At 40.1% G+C, this 21,037-nt stretch overlaps 1 protein-coding gene across 5 annotated transcripts in view; it reads right to left on the bottom strand.

Moving 5' to 3' along the window:
* The window catches only part of Specc1 (sperm antigen with calponin homology and coiled-coil domains 1), a 246,676-nt gene that overhangs the window by 47,573 nt on the left and 178,066 nt on the right, over positions 1-21,037 (bottom strand). For 4 of the 5 annotated variants that reach the window (XM_042673715.1, XM_042673716.1, XM_042673717.1 and 1 more), the window contains 5 exons: positions 19,085-19,230; positions 17,964-18,067; positions 14,247-14,328; positions 9,451-9,607; positions 5,941-6,043 (listed from right to left, as the gene is read on the bottom strand). In XM_042673715.1, coding sequence (XP_042529649.1) covers positions 5,941-6,043; positions 9,451-9,607; positions 14,247-14,328; positions 17,964-18,067; positions 19,085-19,230 — 592 coding nt within the window. The remainder of the gene's footprint in view (positions 1-5,940; positions 6,044-9,450; positions 9,608-14,246; positions 14,329-17,963; positions 18,068-19,084; positions 19,231-21,037) is intronic. The other variant, XM_042673718.1, reaches the window with a different exon arrangement.

Genomic DNA, 21,037 nt, shown 5'->3' with positions numbered 1-21,037 from the left:
AGTTCCATTCTCACTCCTACTCACCTTCATCCACCATCTTCTTGCCCCCTGATTAAGTTTTTGTAACAATTATTGTTTGAAATGAACTAGCTTTTATTGAGATACAGTCCATAGCCCATGAAGTCTATCCCTCTAAAATGTACTTCTCAGTAGTTTTTAGTGCAGTCACAAAATTGTGCAATCACCATCACTAACTACTACTAGGACATTTACTTCAGGAAACAGAAGCCTGGCCCCCATTAACAGCCACTCAGTTTCCCTTCCTCCACCCTCTGCAACCACTATTTCCCTTCTTCTCTACAGATTTGCCTAATCTGGACATGTCATACCAATGGAATCATACAGTTAAGTGACCTTTTATGTCTGGCTTATTTACTTTAAACAGACAATAGTTTAGGGGTTAGAGGTAAGGAGGCCTTGTTCATGATTTTAAAGAAACATTGTCACTTATTTGGAGGTAGCACTATATTGAGTTTAAGGAAATACAGCCATAAATAGTTGTGAGCTTGTACTCCAGAAAAGATATTGGAACTCTGGGAAGGTAGGATTTCTGCTTCACTCCCTTGGAGATAAATGAGAATGATATAGGAGGTGAGCCTAGGAGTTCATGACTTTAAGAGTAAGCACTAGCCAGGTGCCAGTGGCTTACACAAGTAATCCTAGCTACTCAGGAGGCTGAGGTCTGAGGATTGCAGTTCAAAGCCAGCCCGGGGAAGGAAAGTCTGTGAGACTCTTATCTCCAATTAACTGCCAGGAAACCAGAAATGGAGCTGTGGCTCAAGTGGTAGAGCACTTGCCATATAGTAAAAGACAAAGGCCAGGTTACCATTTCTATTTTGGAAATTGAACAGTTCAACTACCCAGAAGCCTTGAGCCCCTTTTCTACCAAAAGTAGTAAATGACAATATAAATGTTCAACTTGACCCAATTCATACCACTCTCCCGTCACCCCTAGCCTTTGTTCTACCCCTTCAGCATGTCAAGCTCCTAGCCACTTTCTGCTCAAGTTCTCTGCATGGCTCCTCAGCTTTGAATTCCTTCCACACCATCTCCATGAGGCTAGCTCTTCCTCTCACTTTGGTCACTTCCTCAGATGGCCCTCCTAATCCAGAGCTCATCCCTGTTGGGGACTGATCCCACACACCTGTGTGTGATAAGCACACATTCTACCACTGAGCTACAGTCCAGCTTCTAGTTGCTCTTCCCACACCCTTAACCAGACCCTCTAGTGAGACACTCAATCTCAGTGCCTATGAATAGACTGCTAGTCCTTGAAACTTTCAGTTTTAGTCAAAATTAACGATAAAATGTGAACTACATTGATGTGTGATGATGTGATTTGGGAAGAAATTACCTTGTTGACAACGAAACTTTCTTATTAAATCACTTTGTTTAAATTATTTTACTAAAGATATAGAAGAGAATGTTAGAGGATATTTATAAACCAGTGTCTACAAAGGCACTTAAGAAAAACACAAGTAGGCAAAGGTCTTACTTGATTTAAACTTGTGGAGTTCTGGTTACTCATCATAAATTTCAGTAATTCTATTCAGAACTTCCTGGAAGTAGTCAGTCACTCCTTGAGCTATTCAACCATTTTCCAAAATTTTTGTTTCAGTCTCTCTGTATTAAAGATGCAGCATATTGTGATAAAAAAGCTTATAAGACAGGTTTGTGATAGGAAATAGCATTTATATGTTAATATACAGAATGTAAGAAGGTGAATGTATACTTAAGTGGCAAATGAATGAGTTTTGAGATAAATAACCCATTATCACACAGCTATATTTATATGTAACGTATGTCAGGTCCAGGTTTTTCTTACTTATTAGAGAGCTTCAGGATCTTGAGGCTTAGTTATAGCATGAAGCATGCTATACCTCTGAAAATATACCTCTAAAAATACCTCTGAAAAATCTAGACCCAGCTATGAACTTCATCCTTATAGGTTATCTGTGGGCTGACTGGAACAGGCTAGCATTCTGTATCAGTGCTGAGATATTGCCAATATCTACAGAATGCCAAGGCATCTCGCTTTTCTTGTGGGATGTAAAGCTGCAGGGTTAGTGTTACAGGGTCCTCTGTTCTGTGGTCTTCAGACCCTAGTAGAGGACAGTCAGCTTGCTTTGCCTTCTGCTTTTTCTTAGCTGAAGCACTTTGACCTGGAATAACCTCTAATGACTCTGTAAAATTCACTCTAAATCTAAGACCTCAACATTCTACATCTAAGTACAAGACACAACTGCCCTACTGCATGGATAAGACTATGGCTCCATTTGTGAGATCGTGTGATGTCCTGAACTCTGGTTGGTTAATGGCCTCAATAGAAATCTCCAACCCATTGCTAGGTGTAGGGCTCTCCTATACCTCAAAAGCTAGATTCTGAGACTAGGTATAACTCAGTGGTACAGTATTTGCCTTGTAAAGCCATGTGTTTGGTTTATAGCATGTTACTCAGAAAAATTTAAAGTTTTAGAGACCCTTGGTTCATGTGTTTAATCAAAACTTTTGCAAAAAGTAATATTGTAGTCAAGTATTTGAAGTGCTTTCAGCTAAGTCATTGCATCAGTTTTGTTCTGTGGTATAGTCAATTGCCACAAACTTACAAATTTAAAACTATCATCTCAAGGTAGGTCAAAGATTGTGTGTATCATTTAGGGTATGCTCTGGCTTGAACATGTGTTACAAATGGAGTCCTTGAATTCATGTCAGTGGCATTTGGAGGTGGGCCTTGGAAAGGCATTTAGGGCTAAATGAGGCCATGAGGGTGGGGTCCCTACGATGCCAGTAGTGTATTTATAAGAAGTAGAGGGATCTGAGCCAGTACATTCACTCTGTTAACCCTATGACAGGCTCTGCCATGTTATGATGTAGCAGAAGGCCCTCGCTAGATGCAGCACCATACACTGGAGCTTCCCAGATTCAAGCATAGTAAACCAAATTAACTTTTATTTATCATTAGTCTTTAGTATGTTATAGCAACAGAAAATGGACTGAACAAGTGCTTACAAGGCTGATACTAGGTGTCAAGGGAGTGTCTTCCTCACCTGGAAGCCCTTGGTAGGAACTGTTCCTTTACTCATTGAGGTGACTGACAGATTCTTGTGGTCATAAGATCAAGGTTCCCATTGACTTGCTAGCTTTTGGCCATTGGTCTAGCTCAGCTCTTGGAAATGGCTTTTGCGTCCTGTCCACATGGTTTCCTCCATCTTCAACCCAGCCCTCCATGTTCTTAATTGTAGTCTCTGATTTTTTCTTCTGCCACCACCAGAGAAAAATTCTTCTAAACCCCTCATATGACTTGGTCAGGCCTAACTATGTTACCTTTCTACCCTAGAGTCCATTAATTAGTAACCTAAAATGCATGAATAAAATGTTTTATTATATAAAACAACATCAAAATGGGGTTAACACCTGGGAATAGAAATCATGGGAGTATTTCAGCATGCCCACCAGGCATGGTTCTCGATGCAAATTACACATCTGCACCATGTGGAGAGCTTTAAGAACTTTAAAAAAATACCAATGTCAATAGTAACCCCTTTGTACAACTACTTAATAATAACAGTGAAACTCTTTAAAAATACCAATGTCTAGGCTTTATCACTAGAACTAAAGATTCAAGATTTCATGGGGAGGGATCCTGGCATCAATATTAAAAAAACAAAAACAAACAAACAAAAAAAGACTGCTATGGTCTTGAGTTTTTGTATCTTCTTTCTCCCTGAATTATTTTGCTGAAACTTAAAATCACCATTGTGATGACTTGAGGAAGTGAGCCTTTGGAAAATAGTTGGGTCCTCTGATGGGATTTGTTTCCTTATAAAAGAGGCCCCCAAACTGCCTTACCCCTTCTACCATGCAATGACACAAGCAAAAGGCATTACCTATGAACTAGGAAATGGGCCTTCCCTAGTCACCAATCTGCCTTAACCTTGGACTTTCCAGCTCCAAGACCTGTGAGCAATCATTTTCAGCAGTTTGCAAAGCACTTACTGTGCTGTTTTGTCATAGCCTTCCAAATGGACTAATGTGTGAGCAGCACAGAGAACCTCAGCCTAAGAGCTCCTTAATCAGTATGTATCTCAAGTTGCAAGAATCTGTAGGCTGAAACAGGGGTAGGGACCATCTGTCCCTAGGTCATATAAGGCCTGTGAAATCATTTGGTAGTTGATGTGACAGACACTTAGTGCTTCTTGTATGCTTCTCACTGGCTGTTCATGGCCTACATTTGTACTGATAATGGCTCTCAAAAGATATCATAAATATCCAAACAGCTCTTGGCACTAAAGAGGCTCTGCATTTTAGCTATAAAAGAAGTAGAACCCAATGGAAACACTGATAACCTGAAGAAGAAAAGACCATCACTGGACTATTATCTACAATAAGTAAACAGTTGAACCTACGTGAGCAGCTATGGAATTCTATGTTGCCCATGTCAGTCATGGGGCCTGAAGTCTGGGCCTGGGCACTGTCCCTCAGCACTTCAGCTCAAGGCTAGTGCTCTACCACTTGAGCCACAGCACCACTTCCGGCATTTTTTTGCTTATGTGGTGCTGAAGAATTGAACCCAAGACCTCATGTATGTAAGGCAAGTACTCTACCACTAAGCCACCTTCCCAGCCCAGTATCTTGCTTTTTTACCCAGTGCACCATGGACCCATTTCTTCAGGGAAGAAATGACAGCATCTAAACATCAGTGATCATCTCACAGCTCAACCACAGTCAAAGCTTTGTTGCTGACAGACTGCTCTTCTTGAAACTGTTTTCTTCAATTTTCCATTACCACTTCTGTTTCCTTGAAGCTAAAAGCTCCTATAATCAGCTTTTTCTCTCTTTTTTTTGCTTTCTATTTCTTCACTAGTTTGGCTGACAAGCTGAGGAATGATGCTATTGTGGTGACTTCTGTTTTGATGACAGTTTGATCCTTAATATGGGGTTGTTTTAGAGAATGCAGAGTCACTAAAAGGAAAGAGAAAAGGCCAGAAACATATATGTCTTCAGGGAGCCTCTGTTACTGGTTATAAACATGACTAACTTTTTGTTTCTCTTTTTTGAGCAGGTAATGCTGAAGGTACCAAAATACAAGAGACTTAAATTCTTAGGCTGATTTAGATATTAGATGGTTACTGTGATGGAACAATTTTAGTTTTGCTTTCCAGCTCTTTTTTGAGAAGGTAATACTGAAGGTACCAAAATATAAGAGATTTAAATTCTTAGACTGATTTACATATTAGATGGTTACTATGATAGAACAATTTTAGTTCTGCTTTGAGCTTTAGCTAAGCCCTAATTTCTTTTTTTTAATAAACTTAAAAAAATTAAATTGTTATTACAAAAGTGATATACAGAGGAGTCCTAGTTTCTTGCTAGCTTCTTTCTCTTTCCTTGTCACTTTCAAGAGTTTGAGTTTAGGAAGGATGTGCTATGGTGCTATATATTTTAGCATGATGAGGTGTATATATATATATGGGAAGGCTGAATCTGAGTAGAGTTGGAAATTAGGAGATGGAAACAAAATAGGGCAACTGTATAATGCGAATTGTAGACTGAGAAAGCTTCCAGAAGAAATAGGACAATATCTTCATGACCATGGGATAAACAATGATTCTTAAACACGATATAGTATTTAGGGTTGGAAGGTCATATGAAGGTGCGGGGGAATTGGCAATACTCTGTTCCTATGTGGGATTTATAACTGTGTAGATTTTCATTTAATAATACTCATAAAACTTTATACTTCATGTACTTTAATCTTTGTGTATGGTATTTTATAATAAAAACCTTTAAACCTCTATACTACCCTAGCAAACCAAAATTTTTGCACAAAATAAACAGATCTTTAAGGCCTGGAAGAGTAGAAAGATGACCACATGCTCATACATGGAACGTGTTCTGATACAGGACTACAGCTACCCAGCTGGCTGCATTATCCCTTACCGCATAACCTTCTGTCTTCTTCTGGCACCATTTCAGTAGGGCATTGCGCTTGGAGCCACCATATTCCTGGGCCAAGGCTGCCAGAGGGTCTCTTCTTTCCACACTGGTTAGAAAAAAATAATGATATAGATAAAGAGAAAATGCCAGTTCAAATGTTTAGGAAATTAATAGCTACATTAGGAAAAGCAAGTCTAGATAAAGTCTTTATCTAGATAAAGTCTAGATAAAGAAACAACCAAATGAATTACATTAATAATACACGTTAAGGGCTGTATGTGTGGCTCAAGTGGAAAAACATTTGCCTAGCAGGTTTAAAAAGCACTGAGTTCAATCCTCAGTACTGCCAAAAGTAATATAATACATTTTATTATTTCATGGACCTAAGAACTAAATTGTGCTGCTTTTTTATTATCCTAAATTAGTTGTAGAGTGGTTTTATTGTGATATTTACATATATGCATATAAAGTCCTTAAATCAAATCCATTCCATTTATATTACTTTCTTAACCACCTCCTCTTTACTACCTCCTTCTTTGGTTAACAATTTTACTGGGTTTTAAATTGCACTTCTTAACTTAAGAGGCTTGGGGAGAGGTATCTGCTCTAGTTGTGAAAAGCTAACAGAAAGCTCCTTCGGGTGTCCCCTGCTTCTTCTCCTCCTAGTAAAGGGATGGGATTTCTGCAAAGTTCCCATTTCTATTTGTGTTCCTCTTTTAGAGGAACACAGTCTTCAGTCTTCTGACTCACATTTCACTACTAGAGAAGACTAAACTTACATCACAGGAGGAGAGACTGAAAAGCTAATATCACATCTACAGATTGAGGACTTTGTTCCAGACTATTGTCTGTTCTTCACGAGCCCGTTCATCTGTTCAGAAAATAATCACCAATCTAATATGCCCTACTGCCTCTGCTTTCCTTTTTCCTCAGGAAATGCTTTGACTACAGATCTTTTCTTTGAAACTCAAGCTTTGTGTATTTTTGAATGTTAATGAATATCTTCTCTTGTTAAGCTACTGCCAGTTTATTTTATAGACAAATGATCAAATCTTAAGAGAGAAGGTTTAAACATCTCTACAGTATCCATCCGATAGTAAAAAATATTTTAAAGTAAGTTTTTTTAATTGTTGTTGCTTTTTTTGGCCACTTCTGGGGCTTGAAATCAGGGCCTGGGCACTTTTCCTTGAGCTTCTTTTGCTCAAGGCTTGTACTCTACCACTTGAGCCACAACACCAATTCTGGCCTTTTCTTTGTATGTGGTACTAAGGAATCGAACTCAGGGCTTCATGCATGCTAGACAAGCACTCTACCACTAAGCCATCTTCCCAGTCCTAAAGTGAGGTTTAAAAGAGGAATAGTATAAGTCTACATCTGAGCAATATGAACCAGGTAGAGAGATGTTACAAGAAATGGTTCAAACATGAAGTAAATTTTTTTGTATACAATCTGGTAACTGCATTTTCAAGTGTCAGGAGGATCTGTAAAGTCAAGCCTATGAGGTTCTTTGGTCAGAGTTACTGGTGATTAAAAAACCCTGGTGGCCACACATGAGGTTATATCATCTCTCAGAACTGGCTTTCTATACTAGACAAATTAGAGAACTGAAATGAAAGCTTAGAAGAGTTATGCAAGACTAAAGCATTTACAAAACACTTTTCTTAAAAAAAAACCCAACTGAATATGATTGCTCCTTCCAAGAAATTTTAAAACAAACAAGAACTTCTAATATAAAACATGTATATCCTGCCATGGGTTAATCTTAGTTATATGAATATAAAGTAGAAATAAGAAATTAATTTTAACAACTAATGATTCCTGATTAAAAAAAGTATAATACAAATAGCATATATAATGGGGTCGGAATGTGGCTTAGTAGTAGAGTGCTTGCCTCACATGCATGACGCCCTGGGTTTGATTCCTCTGTACCACATAAACAGAAAAAGCCAGAAGTGGTGCTGTGGCTCAAGTGGTAGAATGCTAGCCTTGAGCAAAAGAAGCTCAGAGACAGTGCCCAGGCCCTGAATTCAAGCCCCAGGAATGGCAAACAAAAATAAAAACAAAATACAAACAAATAGTATATAAATATACATGTAGCCTTTTTGTATTCATTCCCAGATTAATTCAAGACCTACAAATTCTGGCCCTAATACCTGTTTTTGTTATTTAAATCTCCTACAAATAAACAGGATGATATATATATAAATAATCTGGGTTTTAAATGAAACTTTTGAAACATGACATCATCTAGTTGGATCTAAACATGATACACCCCCAGATAGGAGTTGAACTTATTCAGACTTTAATAAATCCTTTTATAACACACATATGGATCATTAAAGTATTTATTATAAAGCTTTTTTTTCCCTCTGAAGTATTAGTTTTGTGTATTTATCTATCTACTCATTTATAAGTAGTCACTGAGTCATACATATAGGACAAGGCAGGGATATGGGAAAAATACCCAAAGGTAAGATAAAAAATATTTACTAATCACTAAATGACAGTCTGAATAGGGACAAAGGTGGATAATGTGCAATTTATCTACACTACAGATAAGCTCAGGATTTAAACTCTCCAATGGGAAAAGGATATCTATGCTGCCTAGATGATTAGCACTTTAAGGAAGGCTTGACCTTGAAGGAGAAGCAGTATTTAAGAGTAGGAATGGAAAAAAGAAAGGCTGGTCAAGTGACAATTTCATAAACAGAGACTTGGAGTGAAGAGCTGGGCCATTCTGTTAAGAAGGGAGGGATGATCAATTTGTGGCACAGGCCAAGATGGGGAAGGTAGATGACAGCCTTGAGAGATTTCTGACTTAAGTGCTTTAGAAGATGAACAACATGTAGAACAATGAAGTAGGGAAGCAGCTGATGGTTATTGGCTGGGGCCTGGCTAGTGGAGGGCACTGACAGTGAGGAGGTGGGCAGAGGTGTGGGAACAAAGACCACCCACCTGGACCTCCTTGCCCTCTCCCTCTTCTGTATCCTTCACATTCTTGCGAAAGTCCCTTTAAATGCTCATCTTGAAAATGCCTCGATAATCCTCCTTCTATGCCACTGTGTTCTCATTAATCTTCCTTAAAGAGCAGGTCTGATCTTAACTGCTATTCAAAAACAAAAACACAATCCCACAGACTTAGTGGTTCTCCACTGCTTCACCAAAATAAGTATGAACTTCTTTCTTGGCAATGATGACTCTTTGCAATAGAGCACAGTATGCCCTATTGAGGCCCAGGTGTAGTTCCACAGCTTTCTCCTGGTGGCAGCTTTATATCCTCTGGCAGAAATGTCAGTTCTCTTCAGCTCCCAAAACCAACTAACACTCCCAATGCACTATGCATTTTTTTTCCCCCCCGAACAGCCCTTCAGCTCATCTTGCCCAACACCATAGTTTTAGTGTCCTCCATCTAGACTTGTTTAAGGCAAGTAGTGTATCTTAATCATTTCATTCAGAAAATCTTTGTAGGACTGAGGGATGAAGGAAGAGCAAGATATTTTCAATGGTACCTACCTGAGTTTGCTAGGTGGCTTCAGTCCCCCAGTGGAAGTGCTCAGCAGTCTGGTGCTCCCAAAGCCCAGGGAGGGAGGTCTGCTCAGTGACTCCAGAGAGGGACTCTTTCGAAGGTAAGGATCTGGTTTCAAGTCCTCGGCCCTTCCCTTCAGAAGATCTGTGTATGCAACAATAAAATCACTGATTCCTAAAGAAGGGAAATTTAGTCATCATACTGCATTCTCGAAAACAATACAATTCTCATTTTCATTCTTTTTTTTTTGGTTGTGGGGCTTGAACTCTGGGCCTGGGCACTTTCCCTCAGCTCTTCAGCTCAAGGCTAGTGCTATACCACTTGAGCCATAGCGCCACTTGCGGTTTTTTTGATAGTTTTTTGGAGATTAGTCTCAGACTTTCCTGTCTGGGCTGGCTTTGAACTGCGATCCTCAGATCTCAACCTCCTGAGTAGCTAGGATTACAGGTGTGAGCCACCAGCGCCTGGCTTCATTTTCATTCTTGAGTACAAATATATACTCATTTTTTCCTACAAAAATAATAAAAATGCAAATAGAGGGGCTGGGAATGTGGCTTAGTGATAGAGTGCTTGCCTAGAATGCATGAAGCTCTGGGTTCGCTTCTTCATTATCACATAAACAGAAAAAGCTGGAAGTGTCACTGTGGCTTAAGTGGCAAAGTGCTAGCCTTGAGCACAGAGAGGCTCAGGGACAGAGCCCAGGCCCTGAGTCCAAGCCCCAGGACTGGAAAAAAAGGCAAATAGAGACAGAGTGTTTTCTAGAAAGAATTTTCCAGGCAGAACCACCTACATAATCTATAAGACCTAGTGCCAAATCAACCCCTTGTTCAAAAATGATCATGAAATTCAAAACAGCATTATCAGAACATTAAGCCAAGTAAAGACCTTTCTAAGAATCTCATACAGCTACTCAGTTTGGAGTCCTACAACATTGGCACTGTCCCAGAGTCTTATGCTTTGTTTTAATATGTGGACATCAGAGAGGGCAAGTGGGTAGGAAAATGCCTCGTGACTGTCAGATTACAGGTAGCAACAGCAGGCAAAAAGCTGGGATCCAAGAATAAGAATTATTTTTTTGTCAGTTATGGAGCTTGAACTCAGGGCATGGGTGCTGTCCTTGAGCTCTTTTGCTCAAGTCTAGCACTCTACCACTTTGAACCACAGCACCACTTCTGAATTTCTGGTGGTTTATTGGAGATAAGAGTCTCACAGACTTTCCTACCCAGGCTGGCTTCAAACAGTGATCCTCAGATCTTAGCCTCCTTAGTAGCTAGGATTACAGACATGAGCCATTAGCACTGGGTTTAAGAATGAGAACTATTTTACAAGAGAAGAAGCATTTCAAATCATAGGGTCTGCTTCACTAAAAAGTAAGCACAAATCTTTGTTAAAACTCCATTTTAAAACTGTAATATTAGTCTCCAACTAAAAGTTGAATCCTCCAGATATTGTGTGTGTGTGTTCTAAGGCCAGTTCTAAGGCTTAAACTCAGGGTGTGGGCGCTGTCCCTGAACATTTTTGCTCAAGACTAGTGCTGTACCACTTACACCACAGCTCTACTTCTGGCTTTTTGGTGGTTAACTGGAGTTAAGTCTCATTGATTTCCCTGCCCCAGACTAGCTTCGAACCAAGATCCTCAGATCTCAGCCTCTTGAGTAGCTAGGATTACAAGTATGAACCACTGATGCCTGGCTGTCTCATATTTCTTAAAAGATCTTAAGAGCAGAGAACAGGAAAAAATCTTCCAGATGGACAGAGGAAACTGGAGTTCAGAGAATTAGGTAAGAAACACAAAGCTACATGACCAATAATGATCAGGCTGAGACACCCTCCCCCTCACCTGACCCATAAACAAAAACAATACTTCTCCACCTAATAGCCTCCAATTATGGGCAATGAAGTTGGGAGTGAGGCCAATTAGCTGTAAATAGCAGAGAAAAATAATGTTTACATCATTGAAGAGAACAACAACAGCAGTACATTAATCCTGGTTCTGTAATTTCTGATGACCTCAATGTTGATAAGAAGTTGGTGGGAATGGCTGGAAACAATTTTTACTGTGTAATTCTTTCTTTATTCTAGCAAATGGAGTCAACTCCAGAGACAGGTGCCTGATGGGAAGAGGAGAGTAAGGCTGTCAACGAGCTATTTGTTTCATAGCAACAGTTGTGGTCTCAATTTCAGTATTTATTTAGCTTGTCAATCAAAGCTAAGAAACTGGAGCTATTGTAACAGAGAAGACACAAATACTCTGAGACAAAGCTCATCCACTAAGGATACTTACAATGGTTAATCTAGATGGCAAGTTTTGTTTTATGTAGCTATTACTACAATTTATAGGGAGAAAAGATCACCCAGTACTGTACATAAAATGAAGTTATTCACTATTTTATACTACACAATGAGTATTTGCTATTATGTTATATAGTTAAGCATAGAACTTAAATAAGGACAGGTTTCAACTTTCTGTTTTAGCCTTTTCCCTCCATTTCTAAAATGGAACACAGATTTGGATGCCTATGACTTAAGTTTTGGCTAAAGAAAATTCTGGAGGTTTTAAGAATTATTCTCTTAGGGAAGGAACACAAAGACAAAATGCCTATGTGCCTCTGATCATATAAGATAATATTTATCTTGCTGGTCACTGGTGGCTCATGTCTGTAATCCTAGCTACTCAGGAGGCTGAGATCTGAGGATCATGGTTTGAAGCCAGCCTGGGTAGGAAAGTCTGTGAGACTCTTTTTTTTTTTTTTTGAGTCCGGCCGTGGGGCCTGAACTCTGGGCCTGAGTGCTGTCCCTCAGCTCTTCAGCTCAAGGCTAGCGCTCTACCACTTGAGCCACAGCGCCACTTCCGACTTTTTTCTTTTTGCTTATGTGGTGCTGAGGAATTGAACCCAGGGCCTCGAGCATGCAAGGCAAGCGCTCTACCACTGAGCCACCTTCCCAGCCCTCTGTGAGACTCTTATCTCCAATAAACCACCAGAAATTCAGAAGTGGTGCTGTGGCTCAAAGTGGTACAGTGCTAGCCTTGAGCAAAAGAGCTCAGAGACAGTATCCAGGTCCTGAGTTCAAGCCCTATAACTGACTATAAATAATATTTATCTAAATGAACTCCAGGAAATGGAAAAAAAGAATGATTCCAAATCTACTCTGCTTGTGTTCTATAAATGGAACAACAAAGATTAGATGGCAACACATCTGTTTATGACATGATGTACTGCGTAGGTTAAGCCTCTATTGAGAGATATTGCTCAGAAAAAAATATTCCTTCCAAAATATTACCAACCATTAGCAGTGTATCTGGTCATCTATGAACTCTAGTGGGAAAGTATAAGATTCATGTTCTTTTTTTCTAAATTAATGTTTTCATGCCTGCTAATATAACAGCCATTCTGCAGTCCTTGGATCAAGGAATAATTCTGAATGTCAAACTGTATTACTTAAACAATACATTTTGTAAGGCCATAGCTGCTATGGACAGAGATTCCTCTGAGGGATTCAAGCAAAAGCAAGTTGAAATCTTAGAAAGGATTCACCATTCTTGACACTATTGAGAATATTCATTGCTAGGCCTGGTCACTCAAGACCGTAATCCTGGCTACTTACGGGAGATTGAAGATGTTGTAATCCTGGCTACTTAGAAGGACAGAATGGGGATGTTGGTATAAGACCAGTCTGGGAATAAACATTTGTAAAATACCATCTTAAACAACAGCTTATCCCAGCTACAGGAGAAGCCCAACAGCTGGAAAGAGTCATTCTGAGTGATTTTGAGAAGGATCACAGCCCAGGTTGGCCTGGGCATAGAGTGAGACCCTCCCTTAAAAACAGCCAGCACAGGGCTGGGAAGGTGGCTCAGTGGTAGAGTGCTTGCCTTGCATGCATGAGGCCCTGGGTTCGATTCCTCAGCACCACATAAACAGAAAAAGCCAGAAGTAGCACTGTGGCTCAAGTGGTAGAGCACTACCCTTGAGCTGAAGAGCTAAGGGACAGCGTCTAGGCCCAGAGTTCAGGTCCCACAACCAACAACAACAAAAAAACAACCAACACAACAGGGGGCTAGAGGCATGACTCAAATGGTAGAGCACATGCCCTCAGTTTAATTTTCAGTAATTCAAACAAAACAAATCTAAAACATTTATGCCCATAATCCTAGCTGCTTAACAAAGTGTGGCCAGCCCAGTCAAAAAGTTAATGAGAGCCTTTCTCAATCAATAAGTTAGGTGTGTTGATATGTGCCTGCAATTTCAGCTACTGAGATTCATAGGTAGGCCACAAAAAAAAAGAATGCAGTATAACAACAGGAAAAAAATTATGCTCAAAGAAGGCACAGATATGCTGAGAGGCATATTTTAAGAATTGTGAATATAAAATTGGATAAGGTTATTTACTTAAAAGTTATTTTTAAAACATTATAAAATATTCTCTTGAGATTCAGTACATAAAAAAAAAAGCCAACCAAGTTTGGCATCTCTCCTGTTCCATCCACACTGAGAATACACCCAGTGAGAGAGATTTCCTCTCATCCACTGCACAGTTGGATCTGACATCCACAATGTACACACATAGGGGCTGAAATCAGTTGGCATAAATGCCCCATGTTACTTTTCAAGTTCAATTTTAGGCAGAACAAATAAGAAAAGCCAGTGCCACACACACACACAAACAGTGAAAAGTACAGTGCTTAAGGGAAGGGAAAAAGAAAGATAGAGGGTGAATAATTTTGTACCACATTACAAGTACATTAGTAAAATATTTAGGTAATAAATATCAAGTGATTTACCTGAGAGGGGAAGGTCTGGAAGGTCCAAGCGTTGAGTCATCCCTTTGGTGGTAGGCCGTATGCTGCTGAATGTACAGTGTCTCTATGGAAACCAAAAGGTACATGGTAAACTTGTGATGTCAAGAATAGCACAACACAGGTGTGTGTATACATGTGTACATACAATAGGTCTAAGCACAACAGAATCACCATAGAGAGCTTTTAAAATAACTTATTTGAATAGGTAAAAGATGCAAGGAGGCTGGGAAGGTGGCTCAGTGGTAGAGCGCTTGCCTCACATGCCTGAGGCCCTGGGTTCGATTCCTCAGCACCACATAAGCAAAACAGAAAAAAGCCAGAAGTGGCGCTATAGTTCAAGTGATAGAGCACTAGCCTTGAACTGAAGAGCTGAGGGACAGCGCCTAGGCCTAGAGTTCAGGCCACACGAACGGACCCTCCCCCCCCCCCAAAAAAAGATGCAAGGGGCACAATCCTTACTGGAACGCAAAGGGGAAACTGTAGAAAGATGGTTTTCTTTTCACTCTCATTGCCCTTTTCTTTTTTTTGGTCAGTCGTGGGGCTTAAACTCTGGGCCTGGGGCACTGTCCCTGAGCTCTTCAGCTCAAGGCCAGCACTCTACCACTTGAGCCACAGCGCCACTTCTGGTCTTCTAGTGGTTAATTGGAGATAAGAGTCTCATGAATTTTCCTGCCCAGGCTGGCTTTGAACCACGATTCTCAGATCTCTGCCTCCTGAGTAGCTAGGATTACAGGCATGAGCCACCAGTGCCCAGCCTTATCATCCATTTCTTTCCCCCACAAGCAATGTTGATTATTGGCTTCATTACTATCCTCTGTGGAATATTTTACACGTTTGAGCATGTGTGTATTTAAAAAAAACCCACTGTTTTTCTTTTGTTTTTAGTGGCCAATATGTATATGAAAAATATGCTCGACATCACCAATCAGGGAAATAGAAATCAAAAACATTGAGAAATCATTTCATTCTCATTAGAAAGCCCCTTATAACCAGGCACTGATGGCTCACACCTGTAATCCTAGCAACTCAGGAGGCTAAGATCTGAGGATCTCGGTTTAAAGCTAGCTAGGCAGAGAAGTCCATGAGACTTAATTAATCACACACACACACACACACACACACACACACAAATGGAAGTCAGCTGGGAACCAGTGATTCATGCCTGTAATCCTAGCTACTCAGGAGGCTGAGATTTGAGGATCATGGTTCAAAGCCAGCCTGGGCAGAAAAGTCCCAGTGCAGGCACTGAGTTTAAGCCCCAGGACTGGCACACACACAAAAAGTTCTTACATGATACCCCAGAAGATAACCAGCCCTGGTGAAGATATGGAGAAGTAGAACTTGGACATGCTGATAAGAATATAAAAGAGTACTAAAAATAGAAGGAACACTGATTCTGGTGATACATACTTGGAATCTCAGCTGCTCAGGAAAGGAAGGTAGGAGGATCTGGAGTTTTGATTAGCCCTAGCAATAAGGTAGTGATACTCTTTCAAATAAAGAGGGCAGAGGCATAGCTTCAGTGGTAGAGCTTTTACCTAGCATGCCTGAGGCCCTAGGTTCAATCTCAGTACTACGAAAAATGACAAAACCCCTATGGAACAGTTCCTTTAAAAACAGAATAATTTTAATATTTTAAATAGAACCTCCACAGGACCTAGCAATCCTACTCTTGGGTATTTACTGAAAATAATCAAAATTAGGATCTGAAAGAGCTATTTGCCCACCGGTGTTTATTTCAGCATTATTCACAATAGGCAAGAGGTGGAAAAAACCTAAATGTCTAGCTAGAGGAAACAGCACGCTGTTGTTCAATGGGTACAGAGTCGAAATTCATCAAGTTCTAGAGAGCTTCTATTTAACATCATGCTTACAGGTAATATTACTGTACTGTACATGGAAGGCCTGTTAAGATAGCAAATATCCCAGTATGCAAGGCCCCCAGGTATTCAACCTTAGTAACACACACACACACACACACACACACACACACACATACACACACATACACACACACACCTGAAGATTTTGCTAATTTTTTAATCACCATAAAAATCCTCTGTTCTTATTAAAAAAACCAGATGTTATAACATTACACTATTTTTAATCATTTGGTTTGGTTTACTTATATATCTTGAAATTAATGCTACATTGGGTCTATAGCTGCCCTGTTCTCTTTGCTAGATTATAACCACTAGCTTGACAATTCAAGAGGCCACCTTAGCTGGGCGCCGGTGGCTCACACCTGTAATCCTAACTACTTAGGAGGCTGAGATCTGGGGCTCACGGTTCAAAACCAACCCAGGCAAGAATTTCTGTGAGACTCATCTCCAATGAACCACCAAAAAACCAGAACTGGCACTGTGGCTCAAGTGGTAGAGCGCTAGTCTTGAGCTAAAGAGCATAGGGACAGTGCCCAGGCCCAGAGTTCAAGCCCCATGACTGACCCCCCAAAAAACACCAAAAACCAAAGAGAGGCCACATGACTAGGCAAGCAAGCACACAGCTCTGCAGACAGACTGCCACCAACCAGCTGCATGAATATGAGGTATGCGATTTTCTACACTTTATCTTTTTTAGCAAAGCACAGCAATGGTCCCAACAGTATCTACTACTCCCAAATGTTGGGAAAATTTAATAAGTTAAAACTCATCTACAGCAACCAAATTAGAGCCTGGGTGCTACCTACTCCCTGAGCTTTTTTATTCAAGAGTAGCATTCTGCCACTTGAGTCATAGTTCTACTTCCAGTTTTTTTGGTACTTGACTGAAGATAAGAGTTTCGTGGACTTCCCTGCTTGGGCTGGCTTCCAACTGTGATCCTCAGATCTCAGCCTCCCCAATAGCTAAAATTACAGATGTGAGTCACTGGTGCCTACCCCCACTTTTTTTGTATTGTTTATTTTACCTTTTTTGTGCACCAGTACTAGGGCTCAAACTCAGGGCGTTATGCTCTTGCTTTGCTTTTATACTCAAGGCTGGCCCTCTACTACTTTAGCCACACCTCCATTTCTGATTTTTGGCTATTAGAGATAAAGAGTCTCACAGATTTTGCTGCCCTGGCTGGCTTCAAACTGGTCCTCAGCTCTCAGCTTCCTGAGTAACTAGGATTATAGGTGTAAACCCCTAATACTCTGAAACACTGGTTATTTTGATATACAGTTTATGTCTGGAACATCATCTGCCTACTTTGTGCTTCCTGCCATAGTCAAAATAGATAGGTACCACCATGCCAAACTGCTTCCATAGAGATACTTTTAGACTTTCCTGCCTAAGCTGTCTTAAGAACTCTAATCCTCCCAATCTCAGTCTCCCACAAAGCTGAGATGACAGGTATGCCATGGTCCCTAGCTGTTGGTTGAGAAGGGGCCTTATGTGAATATTCAAGCTGGCCTGGAAGCACAATCCTCCTGATCTAGCCTCCCAAGTATCAAGGATTACAGAAGGGAGAGTCTGGTGTCCAGTTCATTTATTTTTGACCATGTTAACCTTGTTAATAATTGTTGTTATAATATCTGTTGCTAGTAATATCAGTATCTAGGGTGTATTTTTTCTCTTTGCTTTTGATCATTTGGTATTACCTGCTCACATGCCTGGTTTAAAAAAAAACATTATCTTAGTATTTACTTGAAAACATGTAGATAAAAATTCTAGATGATATAATCTTGTACACATATACACTTATGGGCCTTTCTAATACCTGCATTGGAGAGACTGCTGCTGCTGGAGCCGTCCTCACTGGTATGCCACTCAGGGGACTTCTGGGGGTCTTGTGGACAGAAATATTCTGCCCAGCCCCGCCTGCTAAGAAAAGCGATTGTTGGAACATATTCCAGTTCAAAAGTGCAAACAATAGTTTTGATTTGCTATGAACATTTTCTGGTGACTTAAATATCCTTTAATATTCAGTTAAAAAAAACATTTATTATCCTTCTCTCCTCTGGACTATGGTTGAAGACATTATAGGGAGGAGTTAGCTGAGTGAGGATTGGTCTGGAATGTAAGACACTTAAGAAAAAAGAAATGTGTATGTAATGAAGTTCCTCTGGGGGGTGGGGGGAAAGAACAAGATTGACCTTTCACAAGCCATTTCTGTTGATTTGTGCACAAACTGACTCACAGGGCTTTCCTGTCTCTCCACATGTATAGTCTAATCTTAATTTCAAATTTAACTGCAAACAGTTTTAGAAGCGACAACTAAATACATTTAAGGACTAGCTATTGCTCCAGTCCTCCACTAGAAACACACTTGTAGTAGTCAAAGGAAAGAATATATTACTATTATGAAGAGTTACACATTGTGTTTCTCTTATTTACTACATTGTGTGGGCATGTAAAAGCATGAACATGCATTTTTCTCAGATATTTCAGCTAAGTATAACTAAAAGGAAATTATGAGTCAGCCAGATCATTCCAGAAAAAGCTGGCAACACACAGTGTAATGCATAGTAAGTGTGACCAGGATTCCTACAAGAGGGCCAAATTCACCGATGTAGTGCCTTATTTCTTAGCAAGCAAAGCCTCTGGCTGACCCAGCAAATTTTCAGGAGACAGGGAGAAGCCAAACAGTAGGGAACTGAATGGCCCACTTACACACAGCAGAAAAGGAAGGTAGAAAGGCAGGAACTGGGGTTGGGAAGAGGTAGGGAGAGATTGGAGTCTTTATTTGTCTCTCTATGTGCCACATTCTCCACTGTGGCCTCGTTGGAGACTCAGCCAGGCTTTGAAGCATTATCTAGACAGAACTCTGCCACAGGCTTGATATGCCAGGGCTGCATGTGAATGTGGAGCTTTGCTTATGTAAAACAATGATTTAAATACCTGGGCGTCCTAAGTCAAATGACTTGATCAGTGACTTTACAGTGGTTGCAGACTCCGACGGTGCTGGAGATGTTCTATTGACATAGACACCATGCCACCGGCCAGCAGCATCTACCTCCGATGAATCTGACTCTTCATTCACAGGTCTGTACATAAAGAGCACATCAAATTGAAAAGATGAAGGATGACCCCAGAGGGGGATAAATGACACAAATGGAAGTGGAACTGATGTGGAGAGAATACACAAAAGTAGAAGAATTCTAAATTTAAAATCCTGTTTTCTGTGTCCGTTACATCTTTAGGAAATAATGCAGGGACAGTGCTCCATTGTTGAGATGTTTTCTTAGGAAATGGTCAGAAATAGTATAAGTATAATCATTTGATTTTAGCTCTCTAAAGAAAGAAGTATGTGAATTTACCAGCAAATGTAAAAAAAAAGTGTCATTTATTGTACATATTTAGCTTACTGTCAAAGAACACAACGTATAGGTATGTTCACATGTGTTACAAACCCTAAGAAGCAGACTCAGAGGTTGGAACAATGAAATCTCAGGATTATCCTACATCTAAGGTTTCAGATGTGATTAGGGTTCCACCAATCAAAAAGACTGGAGTGGGACCTGAGTTGGGGAAAAGAAGTAGGGCATGAGGCATTCATTATTGACTGTAGTATATAGACCGTAGCAGGGACAGAGTGCCTCTGGTGCTGGGAGCTGCACCGTAGCTATCCAAATGAGTCTGTACCCTCTTGTTATGGTGGAGGCAGCAGGTCCTCCAGTGGTCCAGTTTGTTGTTGTAACTTTAGAAAGCTATTCCTGGAAGCTCAGCTGAGAGTCTGTTTTTTCAGCCCTCCCAACAATTCTTCAGGCCATTGGATACCTTTTTGCCTAAGCAAATTAAAATGCAATCCAGTAGATATTGGCCTCATATGTTGTTTGCCCTCTGAGAGTAAGAACAGTAATTCTGCATGAGGCAAAACATCTAGTCACACCCAATTTTTCTAGTATGTTCTTTGTGTGGTTTTTATTCCAGTACAGATTCATAGGAAGATGGTCTGATTTAATCTACTCATGTGTGGCTTCCTCATGCAGGGTACTTTGGTGTGTCATTTAATCTCCTTGTGAATGAGCCAAAACAAGAGCTCCCAGTCTTCCGGTTACTAAATCACTGCTCTTTTTATTATATCCTATTTCTACAGCTGGTTTTCCAGATGACTAATTTATGAGAATAGCTCAAACAGAATATTTCTGGCAGTATACTGTAATAAGGTCAGTGGAAGTTTAAAGTATTTGTTTCCTGATCTTTTTGAAATTAATCATAAGCTTCTGCAGTTGAATGCACTTGTCCTTAATTTTCTTATCTTCTGAAGTTCTGTAGTCAACACAAACAGAACAAATTTCTGTGAAGCAAAATTTAAAACACTTAAGTCTCTCTGCCCTACACTCTTGACTCCAAAGCTATCGTTTGAGTGGGAAAGAATGAGCACATTGAAAATCTCTTTGAAAGAAACGATCAGGCACTTCAGAAATTGTAGAGGGTTGTGTGTTCTTTTGTTAAAATAATCTTTAAAGGTTTGCTGGAAAGAGTTGGTTTTTGTATTTCCCCCTTTGGTTACACAGTGTGATTCGGATGGCAAAACCTGTGAACTCAAATACCTGGAGGCTGAGGCAGGAAGATCACGAGAGCCCAGGAGTTCAAGGCCAGCTGGGCAACATGATGAGACTGTCTCAAAAACAAAACAAACAAAAGCAAGATGATAACTATATACAGAAAGAGGAAGAAACCAGGTTAGGTCTGAGTAGAAAGGAATTCCTTTCAATTCTGTCCCAGTTATTCTCAAGAAGGACTTTAACAAACTGGAACACTTTCTTACCAGTCCATTTAAACGATCTGGAACCAAAGGGTTTCCAAAGAAGATAATTTTAAAATAGTTTAAATTTCATTACTTGTTAA

The sequence above is a fragment of the Dipodomys spectabilis genome, unplaced genomic scaffold (assembly GCF_019054845.1).
Source record: "Dipodomys spectabilis isolate Male_0828 unplaced genomic scaffold, ASM1905484v1 ptg000018l, whole genome shotgun sequence".
Taxonomy (NCBI): Eukaryota; Metazoa; Chordata; class Mammalia; order Rodentia; family Heteromyidae; genus Dipodomys; species Dipodomys spectabilis.
This window is presented reverse-complemented; position numbering and strand designations above follow the sequence as displayed.